The sequence below is a fragment of the Synchiropus splendidus genome, chromosome 9 (genome assembly GCF_027744825.2).
Source record: "Synchiropus splendidus isolate RoL2022-P1 chromosome 9, RoL_Sspl_1.0, whole genome shotgun sequence".
Taxonomy (NCBI): domain Eukaryota; kingdom Metazoa; phylum Chordata; class Actinopteri; order Syngnathiformes; family Callionymidae; genus Synchiropus; species Synchiropus splendidus.
The window spans coordinates 23,466,265-23,484,559 of NC_071342.1; the positions used below are offsets into that span (position 1 = coordinate 23,466,265).

Below are 18,295 nucleotides of genomic sequence, written 5' to 3' on the forward strand. Positions count from 1 at the left end.
GAACACTTAACAGGTCAGGTTACTGCTGCTCATGTGATTGTAGCCAATGCAAGTTTCAGCTCACACATGCAAATAAGCCACAGTTAAAGGAGAACACTGCTTGTCTTCCTGGCTCAAGGGTTCAGGGTCAGGGACTACATGGAGCTGGTTAGACAAGGTGTACTGTTAGGAAGGAAGGGAAGGATCAGGGAGTGAGGTGTAAGGAGAGGAACATTAACCCAGGACTACATTAGAATGCAGGAGGAGGAGGAGGAGGAGGCCCAGGGTTGTGAGAAGGAGAGAGGGCGACCCCTGCAACAACATGAGCCATGGGGCAAGGTGGAGGGAAGGAAAAGGGGATAGGAAGACCTGCGGAAACAGAGGAAGATAGGACAAAGAATAAAAACACCAACACGATCCCATAGCTTGGTCCTCAACACTTCCACCTGAACCAAGACGCCAATCGGGATTTGGTTGGGAGCAGCTTTGAGGAGCAGTTCTTTCACTGGATCAGGAGGAAGTGTTGGAAGAGCTTATGAAATGTGAAGACTTCAAAGATGGGAGTGGAAATATTAAACGTGTGTTAATGGGAAGGAGAAAGATTCTTTTAGAGGAGGGAAATACATGTATCACCAACACTGCCTCCTAAGACTCTTGACCTGAGTGAGACGGTACGGTGGGGATGGACAGTCGCCATTGCACGTGTAGAAATGTTCCCTCATGTTGGAGTGTGTCTCATGTGACTCATGACATCTTGTGCATTCAAGAGGCCAGGAATGATGATTTGAAGGTGAACAACATGCTGAGGAAAAGCTTAGATGCACTGCAGTGTGCAAGTGGACAGTAATGTCACTGCAGCTCTGTCCATCCATCCATCTATCCATCCTTCTATCTATCCATCCTTCTATCTATCCATCCATTCATCCAGCTATCATCATCAATCCATCTATCTATCCATCCGTGTATTTATCCATCCACCTATCTATCATCCATGTATATATGCACCATCCATCCATCTATCATCCATCCATCCATATATCCATCTATCATCCATCAATCCATTCATCATCTATCTATCTATCTATCTATCTATCTATCCATCTGTGTGTGTGTGTGTGTTTCCAGAGGGTTTGAAGCAGCTCAAAAGGTCATAAACGGCATCTCTTACCCGGTTCCCTTTGAATCCTTGTGGTCCTACTAAACCCTGCAAAATAATGAGCAGCGATCAGTTTCCTGATTCGCACCATACACCTTCACATCCTGCTCAGTCTACACATGGAGTCAGCGACAGAGGAGTATGAGTGTGGGACTGCAGGAATGCTGGGATTGGAAGTTGACCATGTGGCAAGTGAGGCATTGGGTGCTGATGTGAGTTCCCATTGCAGCGTCAGCAGACGAGGCACAACAGAGTAATGTAGCCACAAAGGCTGCTGGATAAAAACCCACAGTACTTTTGGTGGTTGGAGGAGATCAAGTTGTGTATCAAGGAAACAGCAACACATTCTCAACACTAAGACATGGCATATTGATGGTGGTTGGGTGGACTTTGGTGTCCAATGCTGAGGTCAGCCTTCGGCAGAGGTGTTTCAGATGAATGAGTTGGTTCTCCTCCCGCAGCATTTCTTGGAAGTTCAGTGGCTGGGGTCTGAAACTGGTGCATACAACGGCCGCAGTGGGTGCAAGCAGCCTGGTGCTGCTTGTTTCAGCTGACACCTGATGGGATGAGCTATGTGCGCTTGTTTGGTTGGAACAAAAACCTGCTCCCACTCCAGCTCTCTGAGGACCGGGTTATAGGATGGAGAGGGTGACGACCGCGAGCTCTCATTGTCAACTTGGGGTCTGTAGTACCTACAGGACATACTATATTTCCCAAGTGACATCAAATGGTCTTCTAAGAGCAGAGCCTTGAGGAGCACCACCCTCTGAATTGACGTATATGGCGTCAGCAAATGCCAGGGGAGGGGAAACATTCGATGCCATTAAAACTTTGGCATTGACCTAGCGTTCATTCTCTGACACCTAGCAGGCTTTTATCTTGTGAACGATGGATGGAACAGTTTTAACCTCCCTCCAGAAGATATGTACATTTTCAGCTGTGGCGTTCCCACTTTTTTATTTTCTTAGTTTTGTTTTATGTTTATAGTTTATGGTTTCAAAGCAAGACTTACTGGGATTCCTTGAGGGCCGATTGGTCCTGGCAAGCCTGGGTCTCCCTTTTCACCCTGCAGACAAGTTTTATTTTAGACACAAGTGACACAAGCATGAATCACATCAGCAAAAATCTATCGATAATTCCACTCGCTGCATTTGCAAGTGGAGAAGTTCAAATTATTTTGAGACTTCTAGAGTCCATTTATATCAAAAATGCTTCATCGTAATGGAGCGACCAGACCACAGAATTGGCCAAGAAGGTTAGAAAGATGCATCCGCTTGCTTATCCTGTCCCATCACGTGAAACTCACTCTTTCTCCCTTTGGTCCTGCTGGTCCTGGTACACCTGCTGGTCCCATCAGACCCTTCAGAACGAGGGAAACCAGTGTCACTATTCCGACAAATGCACAGATGAAGACTTCAAACAGGACACAAGCACATCAACAAGCTTCTGGTGGTCATTGATAATTCGAGCTCATTTTCAGCGATCTGATTGACAGTCAAACGCTGAGCTTGTTGACCTACTTTCAACACTGAATGTACAAACTTTGAAAGGAAAACAATGCACAGCTGCAGTTCTCTGTCGGAGTAGCAATGTGCAGAACGAACGTAGAGGCATGCTAGGTAGCGTCCTTCAAAAAACGGATGGGGTAGACTTGTCAGGAAGAGTGTTGGAGATCCAATGGCTTGGAAAGTAATGGAAGTAATAAAGTCAACAGAGCTGAGTAGATCCTGCACCGACCTCCCCTCAGGTGCCTCACGCCAGGATCAGAGGCGGAAACAAGGCGCGCATCGCTGTCTCACTGTGATGCCAACAGGGCCGTTTTGTTGACACGGTGATAAAATGGGTTTATACGCCGGCGACACAGAAACAAGTTGGTGCTCAGCTGCGATCACCGCCATGATTTATTGTTATTTATTACTGAGCCATGAAAAGGCATCAGATAGCAAACAATAGCAGTTTATAGTGTTTCCATCTGCGTGTAAACAGGGCCTCAGAAACCTCAGCTTTTACAAAAAGTGTTAATGAACTGACAGAATTTGGTCCAGGCTTGTTGGAGAAGCTACACATCTGCTCTCCAAGCCTGCAGTGGTCCTCCCCCTCGAGTCAGGAGCGCCTACTGAGACCCTCCATAATGGCTGAAGTTGGTCTTCATAGCTTTTCAATGCTGAGAAGGACCATTACTTCCCTGCTATGTGGATCCAATACAACCATTCCTGAAGAGTCTAGTCCAGACAGAACTCAAGTTGAATACAGAAAAGAGGAGACATTCATGAAAAAGGGTCAAGCAAGCAGACAGGCCAAGCAGACAGCAGGCGGAGGAAGGAGGGAGCAGGGGAGTTGGGAACCAGAATGACTTGCAGCACTCACCACAGGACCGGGTCTGCCGTCTAACCCATGAGCCCCCTGTATAGTGTTGTACACAGTTAGAGAGCAAGAGGTGATGGGGAGGAAGGTGGGTGGGGAAGGTGGTGTGTGAGTGAAGCTGTGACTCAGGTGACTTCAACGACACATTCAGATGATGACAGGTGAGGAGTGGTGACGCTGATGCTCAGTAGCGCCCCCGTGTGGTCATGTTGAGGATGGACGCTTCAAACCTACGGGGATGTGTGAACTTCTGTGGCTGAAGATGGCACGTTGAACCAGTTCCACAGGTGGAAATCTCGTACATTCCACCATCACTCAGAGGTCAGAGTGACGTGACTGTGCGTGACGGTTAACAGCACTTGTGTTCTCCCACTACCAGCTCAGCATGCCGCATCATATGAATATACAGTCATGACCGTCTTCTATCCACAGACGGTAAATGGGTTGGAAATGTACTTTTCACTCCTGGTTGACTGGTTCAGGTACCCACTCTACGGTGCACACAATATGATCCATAGATTTGTTACTGATGGTGAGTCAACATGTTAAAACGTGACAGCAGGTGAGCACATTGACCAACCAGCAGCCCTCTGTGCACTCAGAGCCCCACCACAACTGAGACAATCCTAACAGCGTCCACCAGGAGACGGTTGTCTGAGCAGAGTATTAACTCCGCCTGTGGAGCTTTGTGTTAAATTCACTGGATGTTAATGGCTTCTGAACGTTGACACTTGACAGGACATTAGCATCACACTGACAGAGACCAACATGGCGACGATAGCTGCAGCACGGACAGAGCTGTTAGGGTGTTTGGACGGACTCCTCCAGAATTCTGGGACACTTTGTGGAATCACTCGATTTGATTCGTTTTCACCACATTCGCATGGTTCTTCTGAGGAACTACCCAGAGAGAGATCTGCTCCCACATCATCATCATCATCATCATCATCATCATCATCATCATCCGTGAGCTCCACACTGCTCCAGCAGCGCCGGTGGTTGGATGGAACTATGGTTGGACTCAGGTGTGTGAAATGTGCTGTGAAGTGAAAGTCATTCATGACTGAAAGAACAAGAACTTACAGGAAGTCCAAGATGGCCTCTGTCTCCTTTGTCACCTCTCTGACCCGTCGCTCCCTTCTCGCCTCTGATGCCTATGCCTGGCTCTCCCTGTGTGAAGACGGCCACAACCTCTTGTTACACAACAATACTGATCTGATGAAGCAAGCAGCGCACAGTCATGTGAGCAGTAGCTGGTGAGAAGCTCCTGAATGCTCCTGCACTGAAGATGCAGCGGTCTGTGCGTATGGGAGCTGCTGAGAGAACTGGCGCTGGCTGGGAACACGTTGAACAGAGTCCAACCCAGGACCAAGCTAGACCTCCCACTACCCCAGAAAACCCCACACCACATGGCAGGAGCCACTTCAGTGTGGAAGAAGGTCTTCAGCAGAGCCTCCCCAGTGAGTAGAGGCAACCGTTGGTTTGGTGGATAGATGCCATGTCCAGGATCTCCAGGACCTTCTATGGAAGTCCACATTCACACTGTCTTCCTGGTGTTGATGCAGCAGTTGCATTGTCCACGCCAGTCACCAAAGTCTGTGGCTCTTCTGTGCAGGAAACAACCACCTGGGACACAGATCCCACCCCTTTTTCTCAGAGGAAGAACAGAGTTTTGCTGACACAATGATCCAGCTTCACGTCAGGGTTGTACATGGTGTCTGGACTGGTGGAGCGCAGGCCGTGACAAAAGCCAAGACTTTGGATGGGTTTTTAAAAAGGTTCATGAAGCATAGTGTTTGTATAACCCTCAGCCTTAGCTTGGATAATCATCTCACCTTCGGGCCTGAAGGTCCTTGTGATCCCTGCCACATGGAAAAAAACAACAGTTAGACTCACATCTTGACTCAGAACTGAAGCAAGAACATCTTCTGAGGAGGTGGGTGTAGTGAGAAGGAGACACTGATGATCAAAGAACATGCATGTTTGTGTCATGGTGAGGGACCCATAGTTAATACACAGCTCTCCTTTGGAAAAAAATGGAGGAAAAAATCCCATTGTTTTACACACAGTATCACAGTTTCAAAGCTGAATTATTGCCAGGTTTGTAGTTGTAGTTGAGCCCCGACAGAAGGCTGTAGAGTGCACATGCCAAACTACTGTCTCGGTCCGTCTACAGATGATGGTACTCACTGCAGGTCCGACTGGTCCAGGTGGCCCAGGAGGCCCATAGATCTGAACATGGACACGAAGACAGCAGAGCATCAGTTCACGTTCCTGCCCTGATTTCAAAGCATCATAACCAGACTCACCACTTCTGACCGCGCTCCTTCTCCCGGTTCACCTTTCGAGCCCTGAGGAGACACACAAACACACATTTCACTTCCTGCGGGTGAAGAGAGGCTCTGCAGGCAAAGAGTTCCGGCACATGAGGGGCAACTTGCTCTTGACTGCTTATCACAGCCCAACAAACACTCCAGGCTCAGAACATTTCGTACCATGGTGCCAGGTAATCCAATTGGACCAGGGGCCCCTGCGGCCCCCTTTTCACCAGTAGGGCCATCTAAACCCTACAGAACAAGGAAGGGAAGATGGTGAACATGTTGCTGTCTGATGGTTCCAGTTCAGTGTCCTCTGACTTCAAGTTAGAGTGAGCGCAGCAAACACGTGCCGACGGAAAGTTACCTCTCCGTTTGTTTTTCAGATAAGGACATAACAATGGACGTTTATCTGTAAGGCAATATGGAGCTATAATTTTGCGATTCCATGAGTGTAAACACAAAGACAAGCAAGCTCATCGAACAAAATCGATCATGTTTGTGCCTGAGTTAGAGCCGTATTGCAAGAACAACTGGGAGTATGTATTGGCCATTGTGTGTTAGCTATGCATATGCTGTTTGCCACCGTTGAGCCACAGAACACACTATACTTCATGGAACCCAAACTCAAACCTGCGTTAGTTAGACATCGAGGCATTGCTTCCTCAACAGTAAACAGCACTTGCACGATGCAGTTTCCCATAGCTGAGTTTAGCACCAACTAAAGCACCAGCAAATCCTTCCTGTTTCACACAGACACCGTGTTAAAGGCTGTATCCACAAGGGGTCACTCAATGAAGCCGGTGCCACGTGAGTCCGGTCCATGTCATGAGCTCTCAAATATCGTCTCAAAATGTGTTTAAAAGGCTCAACAAAGTGTGGTGCATTACGATACATAATAAATGTTTCATTGCCATTATAAACACAAATCCAACAGTCTGTAGTCAATTCCTCACATCCAGAAAGTGCCACACAGAACGAAAAACTGGCATTTTAATTCAAAATATTAACTTAACTTCATTAATAAAATCATGGACTTATGATGTGCGTCTTCTTGTAATAATATATAACATGTAATAATATAGTATTATGATGTGATGATAGTTATAATGTAAAAATAATAAGATGAAGATTTTTGCCTGTTCCACTGTGACAAGTACTATTGATAGAGAGCATGTTAAAATGAAGCTTTCAACTTTTTTAATTTTTTCAACTACAGTATGACCTGAAGGGAATTTATTACTTATTGAGACATTTAGTGTCTATACATATCGTAATACAAACATTGTTACATTACGGGGAAAAACGAAATAAACTGGACTGACCAGATTCAGTAGAAACAAAGTTAAACCTCCAATTCAGTAACAAACCTAAAATTTGTACTGTGAAATTGAGAAGATTATGTCTCAAATGGGGTTTGTATTTTAGCAGGTGGTCTCAAAAAAAGGTAATAATTCTCATGATTTATGTCTAAAGTGGCAAGTCTTTTGAAGCGTGTGCGTTTATATAAGGTGACTGCCTTAAAAATGGCTTGTCTGAGATGATTTAAACAAAGGAAACTCAGTGGAAGTGACTGATTTTGTCGGACGAGACAAAACTATCCATCTTCTTCGTCGACTGAACCGCAGCACTCTTGACGGAACACACAGAGTTCGCATGCAAAAAAGAAATAAATGTAAATCATAAGTGAGATGTCTACATCAGCTCACTGTCAAGACAAGTAACAAACTGTGTCAGGAGCCAAGCTTCATTTGAATTTCAAACAGGTATCATCCATCATCTGAGGTCCCTTTGATGTGGGCAAGTCCTAATCGCTTAATAAAAGGCGACCAAAGCAGCACAAGTCTCCTCCGGCAGATGTGCGAGCACCAGACCAGCAGGCTGTGTGTGATGTGGCGTGGTGTGTGCTAACTCCAGGGACTCACAGGTGCTCCAGACGGGCCCAGATCTCCCTTGTCTCCCTTGGGTCCAGGGTAGCCCATGATGCCCCCCTGTCCTCGGGGTCCCTCGGGCCCTGGGGGGCCAGCAGGGCCAGGCTCACCCGTCTTTCCTCTGGGTCCCTGAAAACACAAGCCATTACAACAAACTACTCGTAAGTTATTCCATTTTTTAAAATTCATTCCAAAACGTCATACTCCCACAACATGTACTTTCAATACATCGCTATTTACCTTATCTCCATCTAATCCTGGAGGACCTGGTAGCCCAACTTCACCCTGAGGACAGACCACATCATTGGTACCTTACAGTAACACTGCTTGTTGTGTGTTTTCATCCAGTGGTTTAAACTAAGACGCACTCCTGCTTTGTACTTGTGTTCTTTTGAACGTCTTCATACTGTACATGTCGCTATAGCAACATGATCTTTGACCACCAATAAACGCTTTGTCACATTGGATCAGACTGTGGGAGAAAACTCTTTCCTTTAGTCTCACTACTGTGTAAATAGTGGCCATGAAGTGGCCCTGGATTCAGTCTCATCTAGTAATGGTGGAGGTCTTTCTAGCGTATGACAGAGCATTTTCAATTGCTCCAAGACCTACTTCCACAATGACACTATATGGGAGGCGACACGATGATCCATTACTCTCTACTGTTGGTGGACAAAAAGAAAGTAATCAATCGAGCTATGTCGATATGACGCCTCAGCGTGTCTCCTACCTTAGCCCCAGTCAGCCCTGGGGGGCCCGGTGGTCCAGGTAATCCCGGGGGACCCTTGAAGAAAGTCAAACAAAGTCAGCGTTGGTGACAAAGCTCTGCGCCGTGACGCTCAGCGCACCACTTACCATCAGCGGGATGTTGCGAATGTCCTGCAAGGGAGGAGAAGGGAACAACACATGAGCCCCCACAGACGTTCTGGACCCAGGAACACTATCTTTAAATACATACGTTCTCATTGTTGTTGATTTCAGACTTCCCTGGCTCTCCAGTCGGACCCGGGGGTCCCTTGTAGCAAAAACAAAGAGATGTTAAAGAGGAATCCTAAATCCTGAAGGTCATTTAGAGCTCATGTGTGACTCACCCTTGGTCCAGCTGGGCCTTCGGGACCATCTTCTCCCTGGCGGTGAAAGTCACATTTGTTATCTACAGATTATTCATTGACAATAACTTTCTCCAAATAGGGCCACGCTCACCTTTCCTCCCTGGTCACCCTTGTCACCCTGGAAGAGGGACAGTGGATTATTAGTCGCGACAGCTCCATGAACGATATGGGGCCACGCTGCGGACGCTACCTTGGGTCCAGTCGTGCCTTGTAGTCCTGGTGAACCGGGTTCTCCTTTAATCCCAACGGCTGAAAAGCTGGGCTCACCCTTCTCGCCCTGGAACGCAAACATCAACCATGATCACTTGAACTTTTAAGGTGCTCTCAAACTGTCCGAGAAAAAAAGGCTGTTGCCTGAAACCATCTTAGAACAGCACAAACGCCCACAAACGAAGGTCACATGACCACCTTGATGCGTGAGAAGCCTTTGTTACATGGCCAAACCCTCGGACGGACATCTTAAAAGCGAACAGGACTCCTGTTTTAGTACAAGTCGGTGAGTCGCAGGAACACAGATGTGTTTAATGTCCAGCATCGTGAACAGCCAGTCGCACAACCAGGCAGTGAGGATGGTGAGCACATGCGGCGCCTACCCTGTAGCCCCTCTTGCCAGGTATGCCTGGGGTGCCACTCTGACCCTTGGAGGTGGGAGGAAAGCAGTTATTGCCTGTGAAGTAGCATTGCGAGGGAAGTGCTGCCACTTTACCTTCAAGCCAGGCACACCTGGGAAACCTGGTTCTCCCTACAACATCCAAGATCACAAGGCCCAGGGTCAGAAGGAACAGAGGAAAAGGACTCTACATGTCACGTCGTGCAACAACACAACTGCCAGGCTTGAGAGGAATTCTCCTTCAGTGAAGGTGGAAGGGACTCCAGCGGCGTGGACGGGCAACAGACAATAGCATAGATATTGAAGTGACCCTCGCGTGAGAGGACACGTGTGTGTGCAGCAAATGTAGAGGCTTCAGGGCGTCTTGGAAAATGTAGTGTTTTGAACCATCTGAGGGTGAGATTTCTTGGATCAGCTTCACACACTCGGGCTCAGAAACGGCTGGTTAGATTGGTGCAGGTTACTTCCATTCACACAATAATATCAATAATGTCTGTCCCTGCCATCTGTCAACAGTGACACATCGTCATGCTCATGCCTATAGATCAAGTGACTCCATCAGAAAAAGGAGAATCAGATCAGATCATTTGGTCAGACTGGGTCATAAAGTGCAGCGACAGTTTCCAACATGATTGGAAACAGAGCAGTCTGGGCTTGCTAAGTCGTGTCCTACTGTTGCTATTATTCATATGTTGTGTCCTTCAAGCACAGCCTGTGAAATTCACTGCGATGGGGAAGCCACTTCATTTCAGTTCAGTTGGGCAAAATTAGCAAAACTACCTCTAAAAAAATTATACTAATCATGCTCAGGCTGTGAGGCTTCACCTGAGTAGCAGGTCACGTGCGGCCTTAGCGGCAGTATAGCAGTTAAAGCTAATCCCTGAGTGTCACAATGCGTACGTCTCATGTGCATTTATTATTTAAAATTCATACATTTCATCTGTGATCCTGCTGCCACCAATAACGTGGCCCCAGTCTGTGTGTGTGTGAGCCACGCTGCAGAGTTTAGGGAAGGACAAAGTCAATCGTGGAAGCAAGTCATGTCACTCGTGTTGATCGTGGATCTGATGTCGCTCCAAGTTTTAGGATTGCAACTCACTTTGGCAAGTCAAAGTCGTTGAACGATATTTTGACACTTTACTGGAATAGCTCTTACGTCTTCCTCTTATTTCTTGTATCAACCATCATCTCAACAGCAACTTGACCAAAACAGCAGCCAGTTCGGCCGCTCATTTGATGAAGAGTCACATGAAACTGGGGAAAGAGTCGCATGCGGCTCAGGAGTCGCGAGTTGGCCAGGCCTGCGCTACACTGTTCGAGTGTTGGGGCCAACACCCAGTGATCGGGTGAGAACTGGGCCAGGCCCTCAGACTCCCCAACAGTGGACAGGGATGGTCCAGTTGTTGCCAAGGGAATCATTGTTTAGCTGAGCCTGCAGGGAAGCACTGCAGCCACCAATCCAAGGTAATTCCAGCCTTGAACTAGATATACTCTGCAGTACCAGTCAGCAGTCGCCTACTGACTTGAAAGTCTGACCAAACTGACCAAAGCTTAGCTAGTGTAAGTGTAACAAAGCATTGGTCGATCGATCTTAATTTTAGAGCCATTTATATTCATGAAAACATCAATCATGTCGTGTTCTGCCACTGGCTCACACATAAACACAAACGCAGCAACAACAACTTAAAAGGCACAACAATGAGTACCTTCCCTCGGTACCCAGCACACACGCGCAACACAGACAACCCAAGAGCAGTTTCCAGACACGACACACATGCAGAGGACATTTTCACACAACACTCAAACGCTTGCAGTTTTCCATGCATCATTACATCAGCTCTGTAATCGCAGTGTTGGGGTGCCAGCACCCCGACTGGTCCCCCACACTGATGTCGAAGATTGTTCTATGGAACTAATGAGGTCCAGTCAATAATAAAAGCAAGAGAAGGCCCAGTGGCTCCCCAGGAAGAGGTGGTATGTGGCGGTTTATGGAAGTGCTTGATCATTTGTAACCTCAGACTGAACGGCTGGTCTGCTGAAGTACTCGCTCTCTCTGCTGCACGACCATTAAAGAAACCCTCTGTTTCCTGTGTGCACCACTGGCCTTGAAGTTCTTCCTTCCTCATTTTTTCCTTCCCTACTGCATCCATCCGCTCTTCTCCCAGCGAAATGGGAAAAACACACACTACACCACGTCTATTATCACACGGCTCTGACGGTCGCAGTGCTGACGGTGCTCAGCGGTGTGGGAACGTCTGCGGGTCCTCACAGGGATCCGTCTCAGTTCAAAGCTTTTGGCACGGAGTGTGCATTAAAACACCGCATCAATAAAGAGGCAGACGATCGCCGCCTGCTTGCTAAACCATGGACATGATGCGTATGAAATACAGGACCTACCTTGGGACCTTCCACACCTGACGGGCCGACATCCCCTCGATCACCCTGCCAACAAGCAAACAGTGAATGGCGACGGGTGCATTTTCAGTGGCAGTTCCAGATCACAACAACCCTTTGAGCAGATTGAACTGAGTGTAGAGAAGTATTTTGAGTACTAAAATTCAGATCCCGGAGCCGCTGTCCAACAGGCAGAGAGCTGCAGCAGGAGCAAGGGTTAGCTAGGTTACTCTGGGCAGAATGCTGGAGTCTGGATATATTATATATGTTATATGTTTTTTATCAAAATAAAACTATGGCCCAGACGTTTAACAAAGATAGAAAAAAGTTTGATTTTAAAAGATATTTTCAATTTTCTTTCAATGCATTTTGAGGAAGAAGAACTGCTCACAAAAAAGATACATGAAAAGTAGAGAAGTTTTAGTTTTAAAACCTTCAGTGTGCTCAGCCCTGCTCTAATCTATAGGCTGCGCATTCTTTGGAGAACAATGGTTACATTCAGTAACCTTCCGTTAATAGCTGAAAAGAAACAGGACAAAAAATAACTACATATCTTGAGCTGTGGCTGCAAAACACAGACAAAGGGACACATTTGGCCCCCGATCTTTATACTTTACTTCATGCAGCATCATCCACCTCATGCAGCAGCCACACTTGTGACTCACGCTCACCTTCTGTCCGGCCACTCCTGGCTCTCCCTGGGAAAACAAAGTTCACCTCACTTACTTCATGACACACACAGTCAAGTCGGTCGATCACAAACATTGGGATTGCTGCCCTGACACACTACTGCCATCGCTCATCCAGTTGGAGTTGCTTCTGTCCTGAGTTCATTGTGTGTGTGTGTGTGTGTGTGTGTTGTTGTTTTTTTTCCCTCAGACTCTTTGAACTGCACCATTTTCTTCATCCACGTTTCTGTGTTTAAATGATGTGTGACCGTGCATGCATCATGTGAAGCCTGACTGATCTCATCTCAGGGTGATGCTGAGGTCGGTCCGGCCTTCATTTACCTTCAGTCCCGGTATGAGCTGCACAACAGAGAGAGAGAAAGAGAACAGTTTGCTATTTGTGCTGAGAAAATGATCACACTGGTCAGAAAGGAATCAAAAGACAGACGTACTCTTGGGTCTTTGCCTGGCTTTCCTGGTTCTCCTGGTTTGCCCTGTGAGTCAGGAGAAAACAGTGAACGTTTACAGCACAATTTCTGACACTGCAAGCATTTGATACAGCCTTGTTTTGTTCTGGTTGGTTCAATATCACTTTGTTGAACAGGCTCAACCTGGGACCACCACCAAGCAACCAGTCTAGCAGTGGAAAGGCTGCACTCAACTGCAGGGGTTCTGAACCTTTCTGATCTCGGGGCCCACCTTTCCCAAAACAAATGGCCCCGGGGCCCATTCAATAGAACGGATTCATTACTCTTGATTTCATTCACGATCAATAACCATATTAATGTACTTACACATATACAAATCGAAACCTTGTGAAATGACATGGAACCATGTGATCATCAAATATATTTTTTCATGGAAGTCCAACAAGCAGCAGAAGCAGGTGCAAGTCATATTCATCAAATTTACTAGAGAAAGAAAAGAAAAAAATACACTTGCTGCAAACTGTTGAGAAAATTGGAAAAACTGAATAAAAATCAGAAAAAAATGCATATTATAAAACTATGTCTAAATATTATAAAACAAAAACAATATATTTCATTTGAACTGAAATGTAAATAAAAGTATCGCCATAAAATCTTCTAATCAATTTTCAAAACTGCTTCAACAGGCGCTTTCATGAACAGTGTGTACTGTTGGGGGCGCCATCACTTTCTTGATCATTGTTTCTTTTCAAGAACTTCTCCATAGTTGGTAACTATCACAGATCTGCAGCTGTCAAGTCAGTTCACTGACTCACTACTGCCACCATACGTGGCTCATGGATTAAAACTGAGCGTCTCACGGCCCAAAAGTGTAAAACAAAAAACACTTTTAGTGGTCCTCTAGGAGGCGCCCACGGCCCAACCATGGGCCCCGGCCCTGTGGTTAAGAATCACTGCTCTACTGCTCTGTCCCCGGTCATTTCTCTGCAAACACGTTGTTCTAGCAGTGACATTGCCTTTATCGAAGGAGACTTACCGGTGGGCCACTAGCCCCGACAATGCCAGGATTCCCCGGCAGCCCGGGAGGTCCCGGAGGTCCAGGTGGGCCCTGCAGTCCAGGCTCGCCCTGCTGAGAGACCTGGAGTTACCACCAGCTGAGACGCAAGGGTGACGTCACACTAACCATGCTGACACAGCAACCTCGCAGGTGATGGCCAAGCTGCAGCAGGAGCAAGGGTTAGCTAGGATGCAGGCCAAGCAGTTACTCTGGGCAGAATGCTGGAGTCAGACTCTCCATAACCAAGTTGCAAACTAAGTACCAGCTAGGGTCCTGACTCTAGTGCAGAGGTGTCCCTATAGGGGCCACGATAGAAACTGCGACTGTTGCGAGGGGCCTTCATGCCAAAATAGAGACGACAATGACTCCAAAACATGACGGAAAAAATCCAAAATACATACTTAAGTAACAAGGACAAAATTAAGTTAAGAAGATTAATATAAAAAAGGACATAAAGAAGTGTAAATACGCCATGAAACCAATAAAAATATTTCACTTTATGTGTTTATATAAATTATATATGTTATATGTTTTTTATCAAAATAAAACTATGGTCCAGATGCTTAACAAAGATAAAAAAAAAGACTTATTTTAAATTATATTTTATTTCCATGTATTATGAGGAAGAAAAACTGCTCACAAAAAAGATATGTGAAAAGTAGAGAAGTTTTAGTTTTAAAACCTTCAGTGTGCTCAGCCCTAATCTAATCTAGAGGCCATGCATCCTTCGAAGAACAATGGTTACATTCAGTAACCTTCCGTTAAATTGCCTGTTGTGATAATAATGGCCAAAAAAGAAACAGGACAAAAAAATAACTCCATAACTTGAGCTTTGGCTGCGAAAACACAGACAACACTGACTTTGCCCAGGTCAGCTCTAGTGTATTGAATTAGGGCCGTCAGTAGATTGAGAGTTAACTCGCGATTAATGGCGAATTAATCAAGTATTTTGTATCTGTGATAAATGGAACGTAAAGGAGGATGTTATCGACACCAGAGTGGCCAAATAATGTGTACAAAGTTCTGCTGTTAGCATGTTGTTGAGCCTCTGCGGCACCTCTGAGGTTCTTCTAAGGAATGTTCTTAGATTAGATTAGATTAGATGAGATGCTGGGTTCTTGGAGTGAACCAATGTTTGCATGAGGGAAGCATAACTGGCCACTCTGGTGTCGATAACGCTTTCCGTCAACTTAGAGTCAAAACTGACGTAAAATGAGTGATAAATTTGCCTTTAATCGCGAGTTAACTTTTGTGCGATTAACCGAGGTCAAAAATCAATAGATAGCTCGACATAAATTCAACTTTACACGGCTCCAAATCCTACTAGGTGATGCACACACATGTATTTGCTTCACTTCCAGTCCAAAGAAGGCGCTGGCACTTCGGCACCAGTGCTGCGCGCTTGAGCAATGCAACGCCACCAGTGAGATGAAACGCTGTCAGACTTGACTGAACTTATGTCCCTCCAGCGGCCACAGCACACAAACACAAACACCTTTGATGCCTGGCAAACTAGAGCGCTGCCAGCGCCTCACACAGTAGCCAAGTGTTCCGCTGACCTCCAAGGGAGCTAATCTACCTTCCTGCTGTGTGTCGTCTACGGACGTTGTTATGCTCAGACGACGGACCAGAAGCAACAGCAGCAGCAGTTTGTTAATGAGAGCGATGGTGGCATCCACAGGAGAGGGGAGGGTGAGTCAACGGCTCATAGAATTGTACCTTCAGGCGTTTTAGGATTAGAGGGCTTATTGGGGGCATGTTGCGCACGGTGATGGGCAACATCTGCCAGAGGGGAGGGGGGTCACAAATCACAAGTGGCAAAGGTCACCAGGAGGCCACAGAAAGAAACAAGGACGGATAGAAACAAGGGGTTGGGGGCATGGAGGACAGAGAGAAAAGGAAAAACGGTTGAAGAAAGCAAAGTCAAAAAAGAGGCATCAGCACAGCAAACTAAGAGCCTGGAGAGTCTCCAGGGAGGATCTGCTATACCCCCCCTCTCTCCCGCCCTCAGAGACCAAAGAGACCAGCAGCAAACCCTTAGCGTAAAGTCTCTCTCCCCCTGGATCCCCAGACCCCGAGTTTGCTGCGCAGCAGAGATCAGATGTGTGCCAGTCTTGCCACAAAGAGAGTTGAAAGTTCTGATCCAGACTTACTGTGGCCAACTGTCCAACACAGGGCTGTACAATACGCCGCTTCTGTTGAGATGACCAGCACCATCAAATACAAGTAGAAGGGCGTCACAGTTTGACTCGGCTGTGACGCTCCCAGGAACCAGTTGCGACAGCTTGCCTACTTTTTCGACGGTTATATATTCCCACATTTAAGATGCTGCCCAGCCTTTGGAGAAGCTTTCTAGGTCCGGACACGTGGCTGGGTCACATCTTACATCATATGGAAATATATACTAGGTATGATGAGTTAACATGAGTTTGGGGGACGCGTTGTAAAAGCAGGCAAGTTTGTGGGTGCACCCTCTATAGAAGTCCCAGGTTTCACAGCTACGATACAACAAATGTGTGTGTGTGTGTGCACGTGAACACACGTGCATTTAGTCATTCTGTCTGTCTTAAAGGTGTCACAATGAGCTGATCCATTCAAAATGGACACCATCGCTAGCTCTCGCCTGGTGCAGTGTGGTGCCATCAGAGGGTTAACTCCTGCTTAGACCACACACACACACACACACACACACATACACAAGTGTGTCATGTTGACTTGTGTTAAGGTCAGCAAAAATAATGGGTTTGAATTCTGTCTCCCCCAAAGTCCATCACCTGAGCCAAAGAGATAGTGACGGTGCAGTTGTGCGCTGGTTGTTATGGTTCGCCCCATTGCGCCGAGGCAGCAGCTCTCTTTGCGGCACAACCTGGTAACACTCCTGACCATGGGTGAAACCGGACCCACAAACCTTTAGTATCAGAGGCTGGCTGGAGCGCAAGGCAGCCAGAGTTTTCAGAGGCAGATCCTGCACAAACAGGCCCTACACAGCAGGGAAGTTTGGTCAGCACTGCTCAGCTGGGGTTAGCATGACTGACAAGGGTCTTTTGCTAGGGCTGACCTTCAGTGCCGTGTGGAACAAGTGATGAGACAAGAGTTTACCATGAGGCGGGGAGCACAGACGCTGGCTGCAGCTTAGTCTAGTTGAGCTTTGTGATACCATGATGATGCTAGCCAGCACCACGCCACGGTTACACTGAACTATTAAAAATCAGGAGCCTAGAGTCTATTAAATACATATGTGATGACTGACTGTGGGACTACAACAGCTATTTATGGATTAATCATCAATAATCTCCTGTGTTCACTTCATTATAGCAGCGATGTGTGCACCGCAATCTGTGCTGTTTGTGCAGCGGACGTCAAAATGTTGTCATGAAAAAAAGAACACAGTTCTGTGGTTGGTCATCTCCTGGTCAGATCATTTTTACTTTCACAGCTGCTTCCATGATTTCCAGACTATAGAGCGCACCTGAATATAAGCTCCACCCATTTCATTTAATAAGAAACAATACTTGGTGGCTGTGGAGGCGGAGCTCCAGGAACATCTGAGCCATTCCAGTAACACACGGGCTAGAACAGTGCAGTGAGCGCTTCACTATAAATAAAACGCCCGTAATTTTGAGATCAAAGAAGCTTGTTTGCCCTGCAATAACCATATATTGCCGCAGAGTTCAGACCATTCGAAAAAAGTAGCTGATTGTGGTCCACAAATTACGGACATTGCTGGAGGACCAGCGCCTTAGCGCCTCCTAGTGACCATCCTCCACTGCATCTGAGGATCACAGTTAAAAAGGCAAGACCACACTTCTTCCCCGCTTCCACCTCTGATCATGTCCACGACTCTGCAATTTTCTGTTTCCAGTCAGACAGTGACAACCACTCAATCAACACTGAATCTGCAGAGCAGAAACAGCAGCATAACAACCGTAGAGGAGTGGTTGACAGGGAAAGGTATTTCCTACCCGATGTGTGTAGTCACCGCAGACACCCTGAGGGAACAAAAACTGCAGTTACTCTCAACTGGTCTTTCATGACGCCGAATACAATATGCTCAGAGTAAATCCGATTTATAGTCGCACTTGAATCTGAAGCTTGCACTATCATAGCCTACCTTCTCTCCCTTGGGTCCTGGTTCACCCTGGAATAAGACAAGAGCAGAGTAAAGAACAAACTGTGGACACACCATGGAGCTCTGCCTCGGTCTCACTCACCGGGATTCCTTTAGGACCACGCTGACCCTGGAGAAAGAGCAGTTTGTCTCTGGTTAAAGTGCAGACGTGC

At 46.7% G+C, this 18,295-nt stretch overlaps 1 protein-coding gene across 7 annotated transcripts in view; it reads right to left on the reverse strand.

The window, feature by feature from the left end:
- The window catches only part of col13a1 (collagen, type XIII, alpha 1), a 69,119-nt gene that overhangs the window by 6,307 nt on the left and 44,517 nt on the right, over nt 1-18,295 (reverse strand). For 2 of the 7 annotated variants that reach the window (XR_008415784.1, XM_053874690.1), the window contains exons 11-37: nt 18,226-18,252; nt 18,126-18,152; nt 17,977-18,003; nt 16,168-16,209; nt 13,994-14,086; nt 12,982-13,023; nt 12,872-12,889; nt 12,533-12,559; nt 11,865-11,909; nt 9,564-9,599; nt 9,451-9,495; nt 9,048-9,134; nt 8,949-8,975; nt 8,837-8,872; nt 8,704-8,760; nt 8,601-8,624; nt 8,476-8,529; nt 7,986-8,030; nt 7,740-7,874; nt 5,995-6,066; nt 5,809-5,850; nt 5,690-5,731; nt 5,335-5,361; nt 4,583-4,669; nt 2,442-2,495; nt 2,148-2,201; nt 1,148-1,183 (exon numbers count right to left, since the gene is read on the reverse strand). Coding sequence is in view for 6 of the 7 variants with exons in the window: in XM_053874690.1 (XP_053730665.1) it covers nt 1,148-1,183; nt 2,148-2,201; nt 2,442-2,495; nt 4,583-4,669; nt 5,335-5,361; nt 5,690-5,731; nt 5,809-5,850; nt 5,995-6,066; nt 7,740-7,874; nt 7,986-8,030; nt 8,476-8,529; nt 8,601-8,624; nt 8,704-8,760; nt 8,837-8,872; nt 8,949-8,975; nt 9,048-9,134; nt 9,451-9,495; nt 9,564-9,599; nt 11,865-11,909; nt 12,533-12,559; nt 12,872-12,889; nt 12,982-13,023; nt 13,994-14,086; nt 16,168-16,209; nt 17,977-18,003; nt 18,126-18,152; nt 18,226-18,252 (1,308 nt within the window). In the remaining variant the exon portion in view is untranslated. The other 5 variants (XM_053874692.1, XM_053874691.1, XM_053874693.1 and 2 more) reach the window with 5 other exon arrangements.